The sequence below is a fragment of the Sparus aurata genome, chromosome 17 (genome assembly GCF_900880675.1).
Source record: "Sparus aurata chromosome 17, fSpaAur1.1, whole genome shotgun sequence".
Lineage (NCBI taxonomy): Eukaryota > Metazoa > Chordata > Actinopteri > Spariformes > Sparidae > Sparus > Sparus aurata.
Genome location: NC_044203.1, coordinates 13109365 through 13129029, shown reverse-complemented (window position 1 = coordinate 13129029; position 19665 = coordinate 13109365). Strand labels below are relative to the sequence as shown.

Genomic DNA, 19665 nt, shown 5'->3' with positions numbered 1-19665 from the left:
ATACAAATACAAATACATACAAAATTTTAAATAGAAATAAAAACATACATAGCGTTAAAAATATACATGTGATTGATAGGTATACATGTCTGATGTCAAGTAAAAAACTAAAAGTGATCATAGACATATTTTAAATACAAATCTGTATACAAATAATTTGATGTCGTCTTCTTCTTTTTTTTGACTGATCCATTGATACCGCAAACCTGTGCAAGTCTCACTTTACTTCAAAGATACATATTTAAAAAACAATCTGTGTCTGATATGGGTTTTCTTCATTAGAAAATCTTTAAAATACATCTCTCCACTCAGGAAACTCCAGAATCTATGAATATGCAAATATTTTTAACTTCAAAAGCGTGACTGCTAAACCCAAGATGTCTTCTCCTTCACTGTCTATTTTCAGTATAAAAATAAGCAAAAACACATTTAAAGCAGATGGGAAAACTTTAATGTTATGCCATCAAGTTTATTTGCATGCGTGTTGGTGGAGGTCTTTACCTAGGTGTGCCTCTGTTGGAGAGCTACTCCTCTGGAAACTTTCCTCTAGCGCCTTCAGCTGCTCTGACGACTTCCCCTTCACCCTCTCCAGCAGAGGAAACTGGGTGGGCACCACTTTCTTCACAGGACCATCTTTGGGTGCCGATGTCACCTCTGCTTTCACCAGAACTGGAGGTTGAGGAGCACCTTCAAGGAGGAGACAGAGATTATTGATATTACTGAAGGACACAGCATAAACAGAGAAATAACTAACAGATTACTGACCATGATCTTATGCTTTCTCACTATTTGTTTTTCAGGTTAAGGAATGAATGATAAAACCACATCTGAGAACCAAATCAGCTCATTGTACCCTACAGAAAGATACATGATTAATCACAGTCGAAGGGTTTTATCATTACACCTGCTCACGCCACATACCTTTGAGATTAAGGAGCCTCTGTTCACTGAACCACTTCTTTATCTCTCCTCTGGAGAGCCCGGTGGTCTCTATCAGTCTGTAGATCTATCACATGACAAGATGCAACATAAAATGAAACACTTAGCGTGGGTGTTTATCAATGACAGCAGTGTGCTAAAAAAAAAAATAAATAAAAAAATAAGCCAGTAGCACTAAATTAGAAAGTAAAAGCAGCTCCAAAAATCTCACTGGCACAAATAACATCATTTCACTCACTTATTCTTACCTCATCTTCCTCAGGGAAAGGACACTGTGTGTAGCTGGACCTTAGCACTGACAGCTGCTCAGCTGTCTTATTGGGGTCAACGGTAAAACTCAGCAGTTTGGGCGACACCAGCTTGGATGCTGCCATGGGTGCCGAGATGGTTTGGATGATGGAGGGTCGTTTGCTCTCCGTTGCGATCACGGGGGAGGCCAGAGGCCGTTTGAGCGACTGGGCCACCTGTAGCAGACATGGTAGAAGATTTGACAAAATATACTACACAAAAATATGATAGCTTGTGCATCTCTTATAGTCAGATGACTTATATTGCTTAAAGCGAAATCACGCAACTTTGTTTGACATTAAAATAAAAGCTTTCAAGTCATTTAGATGGTACAGAGTCTTGTAACAGGGTGACTGGTGTCTCTGTCACAGCCACCGCGCTCCCATATCACCTGTTACTTTATAATAAGTTTTGTTTGTAGTTAGCACCTTCCTTACGTCTGACAAATTGTTACAGATCCAAGATTTGGATTTATGACAATGGTGTTGCACTCACAAACTGTGGGGGGCGCCAAAAATGCCAATTTCTACATAATGTTGCCTTAAATGGAAGGATTGGTTGCCTCAACTTTTACCAGTTAAACTGAAGACCATTTACATTATTTGAGCCATATTTAACCTACTGTATATAGAAAAAAATGGATACCAGTGATATTGCAATTTTGTAGTTCTGACCCCATGTCATGTACAGTGTGCTTATTTACTCATTTTAAAATTTCATTACATTTTGTAGATTTTTCTTATTATAATTTTTTAGATTAATTGCATCTTATTTTTTGTCTCATTTATTTTTTTTGTTACATTTAGTTGGTTTATATGAAGATGTGATTGTTCATGAAGTGGATTCTGTTCGATAACAAATCAATACAATAGGGACGGGCCTCTGCTGGATTTTAAATACCGATAAAAAGACCTTGAGCAAAGAACTCTGAGGTCCTTTAAGAATCGATTTATTTTTCACAACTGACTGAACTCCTGAATTTGTCTTCCATACTTCTCTGGCAAATTTTACAGTTTCATATCAACATTCACATGAAGAAAGGTGAGACATATCTATGCCTTTGACAGTGTAAGAGAGGTTCGTAGCAGGATTCAAACTAATAACCTTGGCACAAGTCAATTTTGTGTCCCACAGCTGGACACACATTTGTGAAACACTTCTGCCCAGATGTTTTGTACCTGGTTAGTCATGGTGAGAGCGATCGGTGCACAAGTGACGGTGGAGCCGTTCGCTACAGGAGTGAGCACCAGGCTGGTCTGTCCCAGGAGCTGGCAGGGGAGGGACTGCAGGACCGAGGCTGCCTGCTGCAGACTTTTGGATGCTGCAGTGGAGGCAGACAGGCTGGATGATTGGGAGTTGAGCTGAGGAGCTACCACGAAGGTCTGAGGCACAGAGGAGATTGTCCCGTTGAACATTTTCTTCCTGGCTTCCTCCACCTGTCACAGAAGGAAAGCACATTTTACATTTAATATATAAATCCTAAAACCCTAAAATCTTCTGTCGGCATATGTATTACTGACTACTAATATTAAATGACTACCAAAATGATTGTACACCTCTTCTTCTTAACATCATCACCATTAGTAATTAAACCAGATAAATAAACAGGCCGAAATTTCCTGCTTCAAAATGGAGAATGCAACATCATTTTTAACCATTAACATTATATTTTTTTCCTTGTTTGGTAATGCAAAGTGAAATAAGAAATATATTATTTATGTGTAACTCAACAACATAAATCAGTAATCAAACAAGAGCCCACAACCTGATCAGTGGTTATAACAATAGACAATTAGTGCACTTGTGCTCTGAGCTATAATCTCCACTGGAGTAACATGATTAGGGCAAACTTAATATACAGCCCAGGCTTATCATTCCCATTATTTGGAATCTGAATGCAAGTAAATAAAGAGCATTTCAAAACATAAAGTGCCAGAAAATACATTCTCTAGAACCATTATTATTTTTAGTCTTTAGAAACCAGCTGATGCCTTCTTTGTGCAGGTAAACCACATTAAAACCACACTTGAGGGAGCTGAAGGAGTGCTTTAAATGTTTTTATGGACTATAATTCCCACCTCCTCAGGAGACCAGCTAATGCCCTGTTTGAGCCTCTGTGTGGTGAACCAGACTTTGATTTGCTCCTCTGGATGTTTTGAGGCCGCGGTGAGCCAGGAGAGCTCGGCCTGTGTCGGGTAGGGGAACTTGTTGAAGGAAGAGATGAGCGTCAGGTTGTCGTCCAGCGATGGGTTGTATTTGGTTGTGTTGAGGGGCACTGCGATCTTCGGCACCTGAAGTGATATGATTCAATGACTTTTAAGTTCTTGTGTTGATAATAAAAAAGCGAATGGTAACACTTTCAACTGTGTCTGTGATTTCCTAACAATGTCCCTGGAAAAAAAGCTGAAAAGAACTGTGGAATTCAGCACCAATTACAGGGAAATTTGAACTGTCTTAGTAAAAATAGCTCCAATTAAAAAAAAACCCAAGTAAATATTAATTCCAAGCTTCTCATTCTTACATTTTGCTGAGCTGATGTACACCGACTTAACAGACTTTCTAGTTCACACTGACAATTATGTGGGATTAACTAATTGAAGTACACCATGTGGAACACCATCTCTTTTTTTCCTTATAATTAGCATTTAATTACATCATTATTTCAGGAACCTTCCTAAGAAATTATAAGGAAGGTACAGGCTGAAAAAATACAGCATTACCTGCAAAAAAATTAAAAAGGTGCAATGTGCAAGAATTGACCACCTGTCATAATCAAAAAAGACAGAAGGCAGCATATCAGCAGAGTATGCACTAAATGCTGCTAACTGTAGCTGGCATTAGCCGACAGGGGCTAGCCTTATTAGCATGCTAACTTCAGTAGAGGTCTAGAACACAACAGATAGACATACCATCACAACTGTTTTTTTCCAAGTTCTGTTGATGATTTGAGCTTATTTCAGCTAACATTCTTACACATTGCACCTTTAAAAATGCAGTTTACCTTTAATGCAGTGTCAGGATTTCAAGGACTACTCTTACTTACTGGGTATTTGCATTTTTGTCAAGAGTAACATGAGAAAACCACTCTCATGTTTGTGAGCTAAATATTTGGCTAGAGCCAGGAGATAGTTAACTTAGCTTAGCATAAAGGTTGGAAGCAGGGGGAGACAACTAGCTTGGCTCTTTCCAAAAGGTTAAGAAAATGCTTACTACCCACCTAGAAACGCCATTATTGAACATGTTGTATCTTGTTTAATCCATACAATGAATGAATTTAAAAAAACTTGGATATAGAACCACTTTTCCAGCTTCAAGCCTTCATGTTAAGCTAGTTTAGCATAAATGGTTCAATAAGCATTCAAAAAAACCTGACTTCATGTGTTAGTAGTGATCTTTAGAGGTGGTAGTAGGGGTATTTTACTACCTCTGAGCAGAGCTAGGTTAGCAGTTTTCGCCATGCTTCCAGCCCTTATTGGAAGCTAAACTAATTGCTTGCTGGCTCTAACCTCATATTTAACTGACAGGCCTGAGATTAGTATCAATTATCTTATCCAACTCTTGGCATAAAAAAGGCAAACTAGTGCATTTTCCAATGTCATAACAGAAAATGAGCGTCCTCGGGCTCCTGTAATTCCTACCTGGGTATAGTTCAGAGGCCGCTGTAGGGAAGGCATGATGTGAGAAAGGCCGTCTGCTTTTAGTAGAGTCGACTCCGGGATGATGACTGTCCCGTTCACATTGAGGGCGGTAATTGGTTTCTTGGCCAGATCTGGGGCCAGTTTACCCAACTCTGTCCGTTTATTATCCGACAACATTACTTTTGGTTTACCAATCTTAACTGTGGTGGGTTTGCTGAGCGGCAGCATGCCTAGTTCGTCCCCTTTGCCAGAAATGGCGCTGGAAGTGTTGTAAATGACTGCACTGTTGCTGAAGCCCTCTATTGTTTGTTCCAAGATTGTCTGATTGTTCATTTTGATGCGCTTGAACTTAAAGTTGCTCTCCCCTGGGTGACACCTCTCGTTGTGTTCCGTCAAGTTGTCAAACTTCTTTGTGTTGAAGTTGCAGACGGCGCACAGGTATAAGGGGTTGAGGATGACGTTGGGGTGGTTGGCATCCACGTGTTCCTTGAAAGTGTTGAGGTTCTGTGTGGAGAAGGGGCAGTATTTACACTCGTATCCGCCCTGCTGCCTACGCTGAGGCTTGGAAAGGTCTGGTGGGTCGGCAGCTGGTTTGTCTGGAGCGGTTGGAGGGTCCAGTTCCACAGGAGGCTCCGTCTCTGCCGAGATATCCGTTTCCATAGGTGCTTCTTCAGTATGGTTTTCGGTCGGTGTCTGATAGAAGGAGAAGGCAGATTTCAGATTAAAAAGCAACAGCATTTTCAACCATGTACACTTTAAAACACACAAAATGATCAAGTGACCTGTGCCCCATGCACATAACTATAATATCATCTTATCAGCATGTAAGATCAGCATAACATGTTCATTTGAATGTCAGCTTTTTGGAAGCCAGTACGCAAACACTGAAATTCACAGAAATGCAAGAAAATGCATAAGGAAGGAATGGAATGAAAATAAAAAAGTTAAAGTGCTGTGTGATACAGCAAACCATATTAAATCACAAAGTAGAAACTGTATCATCAATGACGACTGACCAGGTTCTGTGTTTTGAACAAAACTATCAAGGGAAGTTGTAAAATAATTTAAAAAGTTTTATGACCCACATAAGTCAGAAGCCTTATTCATCAAGTTCAACCTGTTATAGAAAAGCGACACTCGCTCTTGTCTGATGTGTTTACCTCAGTGACATGTGAGTCCTCTGTGTCATCGTCCAGCTCCACCATGGTCTGGTCGGGCCGGATCATACAGGGCGTGGAGGCCTTCCGTCGACTTGACATGATGATGGGTGATCTTGGATTCGTCTGGGTGGACAGCTGCCCTCACTTGCTGCCTGTGCTCGGCCAGCGGTGATATAAAAAAGGTGCCCAGGATGTAAGACTACTGTCACAGAGTGGTGGTTGGATAAACGGTCTAAGGTACCGAAGATCAGCCAGGAGGACCGGCTTGTACTGGAACCCCGGTACAGGCCTGGGCTCTCTGAGCGAGCACCGGACAGTCTCTGAGATGGAAGTGAGAAGCCCAGGAGTCTGAAAAACAGTCTTTCTCCCCTGGGGTAGGATTAGTGGCTGTAGAGAGAAGAGGGCAGTGGAAGGTGAAGGTCTGGTAGAGATGGGGCTGCTGTAGTGTTGTGTAGGCTGGGCTCGCTGACAGTGTCAGCTCCAGAGCTGGTCGAACTCCTGGAACTGCATGACAGGACACTGCCTGGATGGAAGAAGAAGAAAAGGAAAAATGATGATCATAAACATAAGACATTACATTTTCGTACTGGCATTTTCTTAAGAAAAAACAAAACAAAAAAACACACCCCATTTTAGGGCTGGGCGATATGGCCTCAAATCAATATCACGATATATTGAGCAACTCACCTCGATAACGATAAATGAACGATAAGTAACACCCCCCCCCCCCGCACCTAAAAAAAAGAAAAAAAAATCCTGTGCATTTACAGAAATGCCACTTTAAAAAGGACTGTAAAACTACATTGTACTTGAAATGACAACAACTGAACAAGTTTAAAAGTATAAAATATACAGTCCCTTATAAACAAATTCTAAGCTTCTCGCTTTTTTTATTTCTTCGAATTGAATCACGTGGTTGTACTGCAGGTGGTTGAAGAGGTTGGATGTAAATAAATAAACATTTTGAGGACTTCAGAATCTAAGACATGACACAAAATAGTAGAGAAGTTGACATTGCTGCTTAATAATATGTTAACCTCTTGAGCATTAGAGAACTTTTTTTACCACTATTTTCTTTATCATTATATATTTTTGATAGACACAGAATCTGTTTCAGAAGTCAGAGGGTCACATGACATGGAAGCTATTGAGAAAAAAAATCAAGATTTCTGCATATCAATATTCATATAAAATAGAGGAAGCACTAAAGTACAATAAACATAGCTGTGTCTCATTCGTCCAGTTTACTAATACAATCTGCTGCTGGAGTCACTGGGCCCCATGACATGGAAGATATTGAAAGAGCTGCAATTATTTTGTATTAATATATTTATGCTAAGTAATTTGATGACAGTCCCTAAATCAGTTTCCAGCGATTCAATGCCATGTTCTGGGAGGTGAGCTGACCGTCTTCCTGCTGCTCACACTGGGTGAACCTCAGTAAAGTCGCGGCTGGACCCGAGTAGAGCTTATAATCAAGCCCGACCCGAGCCCGGCCCGACACATTGAATGTAATTATGAGCCCGAGACCGATTTAAACCCGACAACTGTTTAATACGTGGGCTGTTATAACTAACGTTCTCGACTACAATTGCGAGTTGTTTTAACTACAGAAATCTTAATGAATAATGCAACAAGTGCAGCACTTAATGCACTCGACAAAGCGGACAAATGTTATTATCACGGCCCACGACTTGTTTAAAATGGGTCCACACCTCCGACTTTCCTCCAAACTTGCTCAAAGTTAATTCTACTGTTTTTATTTTTTCCTTTACATCTTCATGCTCCATGTTGCACTTGAGCTACACAATCAGTGATGCCGGTAACGCGTTACTAGTTTTGTCATTTTCCTTAGTAAAAAATATATATTTTTGCTTTCTTCTAGCGTCTCGAGGAGTGACGTCACGTACGCGAGAAGTCACGTTTTCCAGCATGAGGACACTCACGTGTCAGACCACGCAGAGACACAAATGCAAACAACAATGGAGGGAGGAGAGAGATGCGCGTTTTCTAGCTGGAAATACAGTCATTATTTTGAGTGAATAAAAAACAAAACACAAATGTTTGATCAGTGGACCGGCCCGGCCGAAGACAGTGGCCTGTTGCAGCCTTTGAACGCAGCATCATTACACAAACTGTCCGCGACTCACAGCGAGAGTGGGTTCACTTGATTACTAACCTGGCATAGCTGGTGTCGCATCAGCGGGTGGAGTTTGCCATCAAATTAATGTAAAATAAGCACATTGGTATACGCCGGGGTAGATTAATCAAGTGGACCTAACATGTCCCCTGTCCCTAGTGGATGTTATGCCTATGACACCGAATATACCGACATGGCCAAAATGACGTCGGTTATCGTCGTAAATTTCGGTATAGGTAAATTTTCGGTTTATCGCCCAGGCCTACGCCATTTTCCCTTCCATCTCCTCCACTTCTGCTATTCATGACTTAGGGGCATTTAAGCCACAGATCTCATCTACATCGTCATGGTCACTCAATCCAAGTGACGGAAATAAAGACGGAGCAAGTAGTTTGTAATGCAACGTCTGCGCAAAAATTAATATGAAAGCTTTGGTCCTTTTTCGTCTTCCTCACATAAATCTTCATATAGATCACATAAAGACATCCGAACAACTTCTGAGCATTGAATTATACACCAAGGAAAAAAACGAACAGAAATTAGACCAGGTAAGGAAAAAAACATACATAACCTTTCCAAGGACACTAAACAGGCTGCTTAGAGCCCGTCGAAAAAATGCACCATGCTGGGTTTTTTAAGCTCAGCAGTGTCCCATGTGGACCTGTGGCGAGCCTCCACCCCAAAGAGGTAGAGCCAACAGTCTGTAGCTAAAATGTCTACAAAATGAGAAAGGTCAAAAGAGGCTGACGAACAAACAGGCCAACAGGTGGTCCACCGCTAGACAAGTGCAACAGTGAAAACAAAGACAATGTTTCGGATCCGACACGCTTAAGAAGAATTGGAAAGTAGCCGCGGTGGACTGGGTCTGAAGACGGCCTGCTAAATGAGCATTTGTCGCTTCACGCTATGGAGGGAAGAAACAGCGTGGACAAATCCACATGCATCCCTTTCAACACCGAGGTGCGTCCAAAAACTTACAAAGGCAAGAGGGATGAGGCAGAACACAGACAAAACACGTTACTGACGAAACCCTAATCAAAAGAAAAATTTACTGATAATAACTTGTATTAATGTAAAAATGCCAAACAAACCAAAACATGCATGTGCTTCTTAGTATACCAGTATGTCCCACGAGTATATTTGCCGACCTAGTTTATAAACACTAGTGAACAATCTGCCCTCGCTCTTCCCCTCCCGTCACCCGTCAGTCACACATGCTCTGCACAGAGAGAGACGCTCTCTGCCATCACATCCCTCCTGTAAACGCCTACTAATGCCGCTGTTCTGTACAAACTTGCAAAGTGCACCTGGTTGTTGCGATGTCATTCGGCGCGCGTTGGTTTTGATCGGCTACATGATTAACAACAAGCCTCCTCGGCACGCAGCTCATCTGCTGTTCTGAAAACGGACTCACGGGTGAAGAAATCCTAAAGATGAAGTGTGTTCTTGGATGGCTTTCTAAAACTCGCTGCTGACGAAGAAAGCAGATAATGTTGCTGGCAGACAGAAAACCGGAAGGAGAGGCAAGGCAGTGTGTTCACAGCCATTCTGTGGGCAACACTGTATTCTACCACTGAAACTTCTAATGGGCTTTTTTTTTTGCCTATTTTCTTATATTTTGCAGACTAAATAATCGATTTATCATTACAAACAATCATCAGATTAAACTTGAATGAAGGGAATAATTAGCGGCATCCTTCCCCAAAAGCTCTTGCTTCGTGTTGTGTGATTTCAGCTGCATTTATTATTTTCTGCAAATCTGCCAATATTGGGAAATGCTCGGAGTGCCGCCACGAGTATTAATCTCTTCAACACATGTGGTGAAGGAAATAACAGCTACGCATACTATTGTGCATCAATTAGGCCTAATTATTCACCGATCAGTAAACATGTCGCTGTGATAAATGATGGCACATTAATGTCGGCTCAACATAAACTGATTATTTCAGTTCTTCCTAAAACATCAAAAACAAGCCGTGGCACAATCGAAGCGGCGACGCGAGCGACAGTAAGAGCACGTGCACTTTGACTTCCGACACACGCCCGATGTAATAATTGTTTGTCAGTTGTGATTGGCTGAGACGGGAACACTTCAGTTGGCAGAACTCTGCTGCTTCGCCTTGACTGAAAGCGAAAATGTATTTACCCCAACAACCAGCTCACCAAACGACTGCCTTTAACGTCCACTTACGAAGAGTGCATACTTTCATCGTCAGTTTGAAGACAGTGGTTTGATAACACAGCTGGTATGCAAATATATGCAGTTGCCAGGTCTGCGGCTGTCGGAAGGACCTGAGAAATATTGACTAATCATAAAAATCACGATGTGCGAATAGAGCGACAAACCCAGAGACAAAGCAGCTTTGGATACATGTCTTAAAAAGCCGAGAGCAGCTTTATTTGGGCTCTGAGAAATGACACCTCCATCAAGAAAAAAGCACTTACGAAAAAAAAAAAAAAAAAAAAAAAAAAAGAAAGCTGAGGGAGCGCGAGCCGGGGAAAACTTTCCTAGGGTAATATTATAATGAGAGGGGAGAGAGAGAAGCTTATCTGGGTGAAAAAAGTCTATTGATATTCTGGAGGCCTCATGCAGAAGCTTCATACTCATATTCACATGAGTAAAAATCAAATGAGTCGATGCAGCGGCAATGCTCTTCTCCATAAAACCAAGTCAGCGCCGAGGACGAGTTAACGCGCAAATTAAAGTCTCCTGTTTACAAGGCTACTCAAATATGTGATGAACATGAGTAAATATTGACAGAAAAAGGTAAACCCCAAAAAACAAACATCCTGTGTAACAGTATCATATTTAAGCCTGCGCAGTGACATTGCAAAAGGGTGGGGCAGCAGTGAATATGTGGAAAGTCAGACTTCAGGGTCTTCTGTGAGCTCAGCAGGTTAGGACTCTGTAATCACGCCGAAGCGTCACACACTTAATTTGGGCCTCTGCGCATTAATCACATGGCTCTGCACCCTTCAAGGCCATCATTCGCCAGTCGACTCATTGTCCCGAGATATCTCAACTCCTCAAACAACCCACTGAGGCATCATTAGGATGCAGGCTCATTACCATGGTGTCGCTATAGCAACCGCGGACGTAGAGCTGTAGTCAAGTAGCTGCTACATCCGTGTCACTGACGGAGAGTGTATGTGGAGGGGTGACCCGGCTGCATGTGGGACGGCGGATGGTGTTTTTAGAAACATGGAAAATAAACAGAAATCCTCGGGAAAACAAAATCTGTGAGTCCCGGAAGCTTGGAAAACCCCGTCTCTGCAGGATGTGGATATAGTGTGGTGCATCTGTGACGTTTCCTCAGCTTCCCTCACTGAAAGTCAATGGGGACGATGAACAGCCTCCAGGAGAAGAGAAGACTTCCCAGAATAATCAGAGTTAGTCACGAACACCACATACAGAATATTTCTAAGGTAGCAGGAAAAGGGGTTGCAAGCTTCCTGATCATCCTACCAACTCTGTTTTGCGAGAGGTATGGATGAATACCACTAGACCTGTAATCATTATTAATATTCTATAACTGTTAAAAAGATGCACTATGTAGTTTTGGAGAAGAAATACAAACTAAAAATGAAATATTTGCGACATTAATAAAGGTAATAATACAAACTTTTTTCCCATAATTGAATAATTATGAGCGCCACAGGAAATCATTCCTGCCTGTGGTCATTAAACTTTCTAACGCCTCCCTAGAGAGTAAGAAAACCCCCCTCAACCTGACTCAACACGGACAGTCATTTTCTTTTTTTTGCACTTCTTGCACATTATTTAACTGTAGATAGATAGATAGATACACACATATATACACACACACACATATATATTTTATTCTTAATAGATGTTGCTTGTATAATAAATGTTGTTTGTATATCTCCCCCTGGGATTATTAAAGTATTTCTGATTCTGATTCTGATTCTGATAAACAAGCTGTTCTCAGAGGAAAATAAGGTCCCTAGACCACTGTCTGATGCTAGAAAGGTGGCAGGGTCCACCGCATATAAACAAAGTACAACAGTATGAAGTTAGGTTGTCCTTTAGGATCAATTGGTTTGTTCAGTCATGGACATTAGTTTGTTTAGACATAAAATAAAATCAGTCAATGTCATATCTTTTGTTTCTGATTAAAATTTCTTCCCCAAAACTAACACGATGCACCTTCAGTTAATCACCAAATATGTTGATGCTGGATAAATCCCTTTGAGTAATTAGGAATACTTCCTGGATTCGTCTCTCCTCTGACAATATACTCAATATCTTTGGGTTGTGGACAAAACAAGACATTTGAAAACATCATCTTCAGCTTTGGGAAACACAATTCCACTTTTTTCACCCTCCATTTTCGGACATTTTATAAACCAGGGCTTCTCGGTGTCCAGCCTACACCCTCAGTTTTGAAAACTACAGTACGTTCTGAAGTGTAATGTTTTCTACTTTGAAATGAATCATCTATTAAGAAATAAACCGTTAGCGGCGCTGAATACACCTGTGTAGCTGAAAATCATTTACAGCGATCGTGTCCTCACATTAATTTGTATTAATGTGGCTGATTTCCCTGCTGTTGACACCCGTTGTCATGGTGACATGAACTGCTGGAGAGAGTTTTGAAATGGTCACGTATGGTCATGAACTATGCCGAGAGTCTGAGAGGTCTTTTGGTGCCATTCACCTCCACAGATTTATCCATACGCATCTTCTCTGCGTCCTATATCGGACTTTAACGTTCACTGTGCATCCAGGCGCACGTTGGAAATTCTTAAACCCACACCGCTTTGTACGCCAGAGTGCATGGACGCCAACAAGGACGTCATGGTGCATTCAGGTGCATCACGTGAACTACTATGCTCGTGTGGCAATGAAGGTTGTTCAAATGGGGAAGTTGAGATGTAAAAATCTAAGAGCTGTGACATCAATCAACTGACTTGATCTTTGAGTAACAGGTTTGAGAAGCTGTAATGCACCGAGCAACTCAAGAAAGATTAGATCAGATCAAATAGATTAAAAAAAATGATAGTTAGCTACTGCCCCGAGTACCACATGGTAGAACCCTGCGTGTCTACATACTCAGTCTTCCACTCCCTATCACTCCGTCCCTCAAAAGTCCGACCCAAAATCCGGTACTGCGGCCAACATCTGGCGGGAAGCAGCCGGAGATGCATCTGTCAGCTGCGTCTGAAGTGCCCCTTTACACGACCTGCTGAACTTCTGCTGCCTCGCTGCTGACGCGGCCTCAACACTCTGAGGCTAGATGAGGATATGGCTGTGAGCAGAACGGAAGAGAGAGCGCGCCAGGCTGGAGCTGGACTGTGTTACCTCCCACTGGTGTGTTGAACCCACACAAACAGAGGGAGAGAGGATGAGCAGCACCATTTACGCAGCGTCTATATTAGTAATCTGTAAACACATCTGCTATAGGGCTTCACAATGTCACCGGCTCCCTTAAACGTTTGCTACAAGTCGCTGGATGACATCAGGTGCTGGTTTGCATTTTTAATAAAGTGCCTATTTATTTACAGACAAATATGTTCACGACAAGATAGACTGTGAGGTGAGGCAGACGCAGAAAAAGGGGAACATTATCTTACAATATCAACACAAACAACTCTGCAGTTTGAGATGTTGCAGGCGCGTTAAACTTGTGTGCCTGCCTGTCTCAAACAAAGAAAAAGCCTGTGTAAAGAGCGCTCAACACTGAGGATACCCTGGCACCAAAATCCTCTTCCTCTCTCGACTCCATCATTCATAGTGAAGGACCACTCTCTTCCTCCTGCCTTCACAACTACTTGGGAGTGAGCCGTCTGAGCTTTTCCCATAATGGCTTTTCAGTTTATTTCCAGCACAAAAACTAATTAGCTAACTAACTGTGGACTTGGCTGCTTTCGTAACCCGGCTCAAACAGTCGGTCTCTCCACCTTTTGGTTAGTGTGCCTAACCTAGTCAGCCTGCTAGCTCCTGTGTGCAGCGTGAGCTCTGTGCGGGAGCCACAAACTCCCTACTGTCTGGATGCTCATTAAACTTGTATGAATACTCAGCCTGGCAGCCCCTTGCCAGCCCGTCTGTCTGTACTTGCCTGTTGTCTTGGCTGTCTGTCTGACTGGTGCATTATATTAGTGGAGCCATCTCTCTGAAGGAGTTACCTTTAATGCTGCCAGGCAGCGATACATTTATCAGCCCTGGCACTAATCAGTTTAGGCTACACACTGGCTGGCATACATACTGGAGAGGACACAGTGGAAATCAATACAGAACCTCAGTATCACTGAGCCCGTCTAATGTATGAGGACAGACAGATGATCTAATACGGCAGAAACACTGGTGCTATAGGATGGATATCTATCCAAACAGCAGTGAGAGAGCGACACTGAGCAGATGAGTCACAGCAGCTCACTAGACTCAGCTTCTATTTCTGTGTATCATTAATGTAATCTCAAACTGTAGTGGGGGGAAAAGCTCAGACTGTGTTTCGAGAGACTGGGATTTTGGAAAAAGCAGCAAGGCCGTCTGTCGAAAACCTGCCATACAAACCTGTCAACACTAGGGGTGTCACGATTCTTCAAACCCACTATTCGATCTAACTTTTAGTCTTAAGCTCAGTTTTCAATTAAAGTTAAACACTTTCTTTTCAGCACTGACAGCTATGGCATTGTTAAACTATCACATCTGGATTTGTAGAGACCAGCAGAGAGTGTTCTGATGCTCTGACGACTGCCATTTTAAAATTCATCCATAAAGAGAAAGGGATACTCTTCATCAAAAAAATAAGTTCATCCTGCTAACTTTTGCAGGTTAGGGTTAAACAAGTTCAAAATATATATTCAACAAAAATACAAGTTCAAGTTGCCTTTAAGTTTTTATTATTTCGTTGGAAGTTAGCCAGAAGCGCAGAAGTAGATGTGGCAGGCGAGAAAAGAATGCTGGGAGAATCAATCGCTTTTGATTTGATATCAAAATTCAAAGCCCACTTTGAGCAATTTTTCCTTCCCGATACCCGAACTCTGTATCAGCCAATACTGAGTACTGCTCCGACATATTATCCAACAGCCATAAGTTACTAATACTGAATGGATTTCATGTTATAAATGTGCTTGAAAATTCTTACATTAGGTAGAATTAAATCTGTAGATAGTCTTGTGCACTTGTGAATACCATTTCCAGTATTAAGGCTGTATCAGAGGCATCTCTTATATAGTCATCAGTGGATCAACCCTACATATGTCCCTGGCAAAACTTTAAATGATGCGATAGATGATGAAACTTCTCTCAGGGATCACTATGGTAACTGCAGTACTTGTGTCTCAGAGGTTAAGGTAAAAGGTTGCAGCTCTTTCTTCAATCGGAAGGAAAAACACACACGAGGTTAAAAGCTGGCCCGCTCTTCACAGAGAAATGAGAGACATCAAGTGCGCACTGCTTATGTCCTGATGTACAGCAAACTGTACAATGCTGCCAGACCGATCAGGTGCACTGTTTCAAGGCCACGCGGTGGCTGAAATGAGAAACAATGTGCCTTGTGCCACAGCTCGCTCCTGAACAGGCGGAACAAAGATCCAGCTGAACAACTGGCAGATTCTGGTGGGGGTTCATTGTTGTCGCTGAAGGAAGAAGGGGGCTGCAGAAACGAGTGGAGAGACACAGCCGACAGAGTGCCAGACTTTTCAGGCATGCAGTCACCACAAACACAAAAAGCATATGAATGGCAACCTCTGCGGCTCCCGCGTTTGAAGCCAAGCATGAAGTACAAACCAGCCAGTTAGCTAGAGCACTGAAATAACAAGCGCATCGTGACGAGGAGGCAGCAGAGAACCCAGAAGCTGCAGAAACACGGACTTCACTGCTGCGTTTACTAAAACTTTGAACCTCCACCACACATTTCGTATCACATGCAACAAAAACATATTGCGCAGAGGGAGTGCACACATGGCCTTGTTGGCATAGCTGTATGGGGTGTGTTTCTCTCAGCCCGACTGTTTTGAGTGTGTTTTCCCTTCTGACTGCTTGTTCCACAAGTCAGCCACTGCAGCGAGGAGGACAATGTGTGTGTCTGAATCGTGTGGGTGAGGAGAAGCACCACCGCCATTAATACACCGCGTCCCAGCAGGGGTGGTAGAGGCAGAATTTCGGACAGTCGCAGAATTAATTTAAATCTCATCACGCGGCTCCTCTAGAGCAAAGCAGTGCTGCACTGTGTGAGAGTGCCTGGATGTTCTGCATAGCAACAGAGCAATGTTACTTCTGCTGGTCTGGGATAAAGACTAAACGTGGATACAGGATGACAACGGTCGTTTTGTCACTTGAGCCCACCCTATATAGGATATCTGCACCCAATGCTGACCTTGGACATTTTTTTCACAAAGACGTGACATAAAGAAATATTAGCGATATAACTTGAAGGAACCTTTGAGGGAAATACATTTTTGCCTTCTTGCAGAGTTAAATAGATTGATACCGCTCTCATGTCTGTACAGTAAACATGCAGCCAGAGCCAGCAGCTAGTCCTCTTAACTTTGCATTACATGGCATTAAGTTTATAGCCTGGTTTCTTCCAAAGCTAACAAAATCCACCCAACAGCACCTCAAGATCTCACCAATGCACCCGTCATCATTGATTGTTTAAAATTTGCAATATGTATATGTATGAATTTCTCAAATTCATATCGCGGGGAAATAGGCAGCAGCATATCACCAAAGTAACTACTAACTGTAGCTACCATTGGGTAGTTAGCTCAGTTAGCCGTGCAGCTAGCGACACAACTTGGAGCTTGTAATCATTATGACTGAGGACTGGCTGGGGCTAGCTTGTTAGCATGCTAAATCCAATAGTTGTCTCTGCAACACAATTCACAAATGTCTGGCTAAAATTCTTACATAATGCACCTTTAATATGGATAATAACTAAAGCAGTACTTAGCCAGGGTCAAGTAACTTTTGTGTGTCTTTGCTCCACACAAGTTCCCAAAGAGTGAACTGTAGTTTTAATTTCTTTTGGGTTAAACAAATAAGATATAAAAAAGTAATTGGGGAGTTTAAGGTGCCGATTGTTACTTTTGATAAAAGGGACAGATGTAAGAGTGGCATCAATCTTCTTTTCAAACTGTGAATAAGCACATTTTCCAAAATGTGAAAGTACTCCTTTAAGACACAAAGAAGGTTTTTCTTCAGCTAGGTGTCTCTAAAACAAGAGTTGTTAGTAGTGAAGGATCATGGGAGCTGATGTTCTCAGGAGAGCCTTGCCAACACTCAATTTACTGCCATTAGGCTATAAAAAAAAATTGTTGAAATTCAGTATCTATACATATGACGATATGAGCGTACTTTTTTTTGCAATGATTCCATAAATATGGTTATTAAACCCTTGTCACAAAGATGTGTAAAGGGGAGGAAGAAGTTTTCATACTGGCAAGCAACAGACAACATACAGTAGACACCGATAAAAACACTTTTTTTGTGGCTCAGGAGGTCGAGCGGTCGTCCACCAATCGGAGGATCAGCCCCTGCAGTCTACATTTGAAGTGTCCTTGGGCAAGATACTGAACCCCAATTTGCTCCTGGCGGCTCTTCAATCAGTGTGCGATCGCATTTGAATGGTTATTTTATTGCTCCTGATGAGCAGGTGGCGCCTTGCATGGGAGCCTCTGCCACAGTCCCAGAATATAATCCATTTGACATTTCTATTATAAATCTATGGCATTTACGCTTTCACTGGTATGGTATCGATACCAAGTGACAATGCAGACTTTACTACACACTCTAAAAAAAATTGGCCACATCAGCAAATGTTCATGGTTGCAAAGTGATTGTTTTGCACATTTTCACTTATTTCAGATCGATTTTCCTTTATAGTATTTGCGTTTGCAATCTCACACACCCATCCGCTTTAGTTGCTCTCACATGAGTAACAGAAAGCTGGACTGTGACCTTAATCAACTTACAAACACAGTAAGAGAGTTGGTGGCCTGTATACTGTACAGTGTGATGGAAGCACTGTCAAGCAGTGTACACAGCATTCGATCACGAATCCAGTCTTCCGTTGATTCTGGTCCACGTTTCGTTGAACACATACACCAGTCTCACGCTGCCAGACCTGTCTCCTCACTGAACACACACAGGAGCACCGTCACACACACAAAGGGCAAGCTATAAAAATATCCAAGTGTCACCCACTCTGCAGCTGATGGTTGTGTTACTATGGTAACACTGTAACCAATGGAGAGCGTGTGCGATTGTGTGCTTCCACCCAGGCGCACATACCTAGCAGAGGTCAATCAGTTACGACAGCGGTGACGTTTAAAATCCGGCTCAACTTTTAATGCATACAAGGCTGTGATGAAGCGAATTAAAGTTACATGACTGCATATGATAATACTAAGTGAAGATAATTCAAACTTAATATTCATATTGTGTGTCTTCTGTCCTTCTGGAGAGAAAAAAAAAACGTTGACTTTCTTGTCACAAAGACAATTAATTAAATATAGGGCGGGATTTCTTTGTGTGTGTCGAATATTACTTATTATTTATTAGGCTTAAGTACTTAAAAGTCTCACCAATGAAGCCCACACTAGAGCGACACAACAGCAACAAACAACAAAAGATTAAGGGGCTCGTGGACAGGGTTGGTGGTAAGGCACCAAACTGCAGGGTTATTTTGCATTTTCACTACAGAAAGAAAAAACCTGGACCACGTCAACAGACAGTTTCAGGTAGGAAACCTTGTGTCTAACCTTGTGTTAGTCAGCGTACATGTAAATCGTTGGGGACTGCATCATCATCTGAATGCGTTTCCAACTCCAACAGTCACCGCCGGTCCAGTAATGGACTCAAAATACGCCAATTAACAGTAAAAGTATGGCTGGCTTGGATTGGGCATGGCCTGCGGAACATCAAGAGCTGCGTGTGTATCCAACGCACATACTGTCATGGAACATCTAAAGCCTTCTGAATTCAGTTTGTTGCTGCAACCCCACATAAACTCACACGCAGTGACCCCAGTGACGAAGACCGACACGTCAGCGAGCATTCACTTGATCCAAGGGCTGCGAGTGGGAATGAAAAGCAGATGGGGTGCGGGGCAGGGTTTCATTACAGCAAACAGGGTAATACAGGGGTAAGCTATCCCTCTTGAACACTTTTATTTAGCTTCCATGATAATGGTCCCTCTTGACTTTATTTTGCTGTCCTGTTTGCACTCCCCCTGTCCAGCTCTATGCTGCTCTCTTTCACTCTCCCTAATGGCCTTGTGCACAGACAGCCAAACTCATAACGGGGCATTACTCTCTCACGGACACATTGTACTCCACAATTTAAAAATTTTAAGAGCTTAAACCACTATTAAAAATGCTCTTGAATCCTTTTTTTTTTTGTCTGGGTGGGGTAAAAATGTGAGTTTCTAGTTACAGTGAATGCACTGTGGGACACAAGTGGAGTAGGGCATGGGTCATCTCTTGTACCCAACCAGCAGCCTGCAAATTAGGTCAACAATGACAGGAGACATGG

General features: G+C 42.2%; 1 protein-coding gene across 1 annotated transcript in view; it reads right to left on the bottom strand.

The window, feature by feature from the left end:
• The window catches only part of zhx2a (zinc fingers and homeoboxes 2a), a 33782-nt gene that overhangs the window by 6919 nt on the left and 7198 nt on the right, over nt 1–19665 (bottom strand). The window contains exons 2-8 of the mRNA XM_030393506.1: nt 6026–6548; nt 4866–5558; nt 3306–3518; nt 2406–2663; nt 1188–1403; nt 922–1006; nt 502–687 (exon numbers count right to left, since the gene is read on the bottom strand). Coding sequence (XP_030249366.1) covers nt 502–687; nt 922–1006; nt 1188–1403; nt 2406–2663; nt 3306–3518; nt 4866–5558; nt 6026–6124 — 1750 coding nt within the window. The 5' untranslated portion in view covers nt 6125–6548. The remainder of the gene's footprint in view (nt 1–501; nt 688–921; nt 1007–1187; nt 1404–2405; nt 2664–3305; nt 3519–4865; nt 5559–6025; nt 6549–19665) is intronic.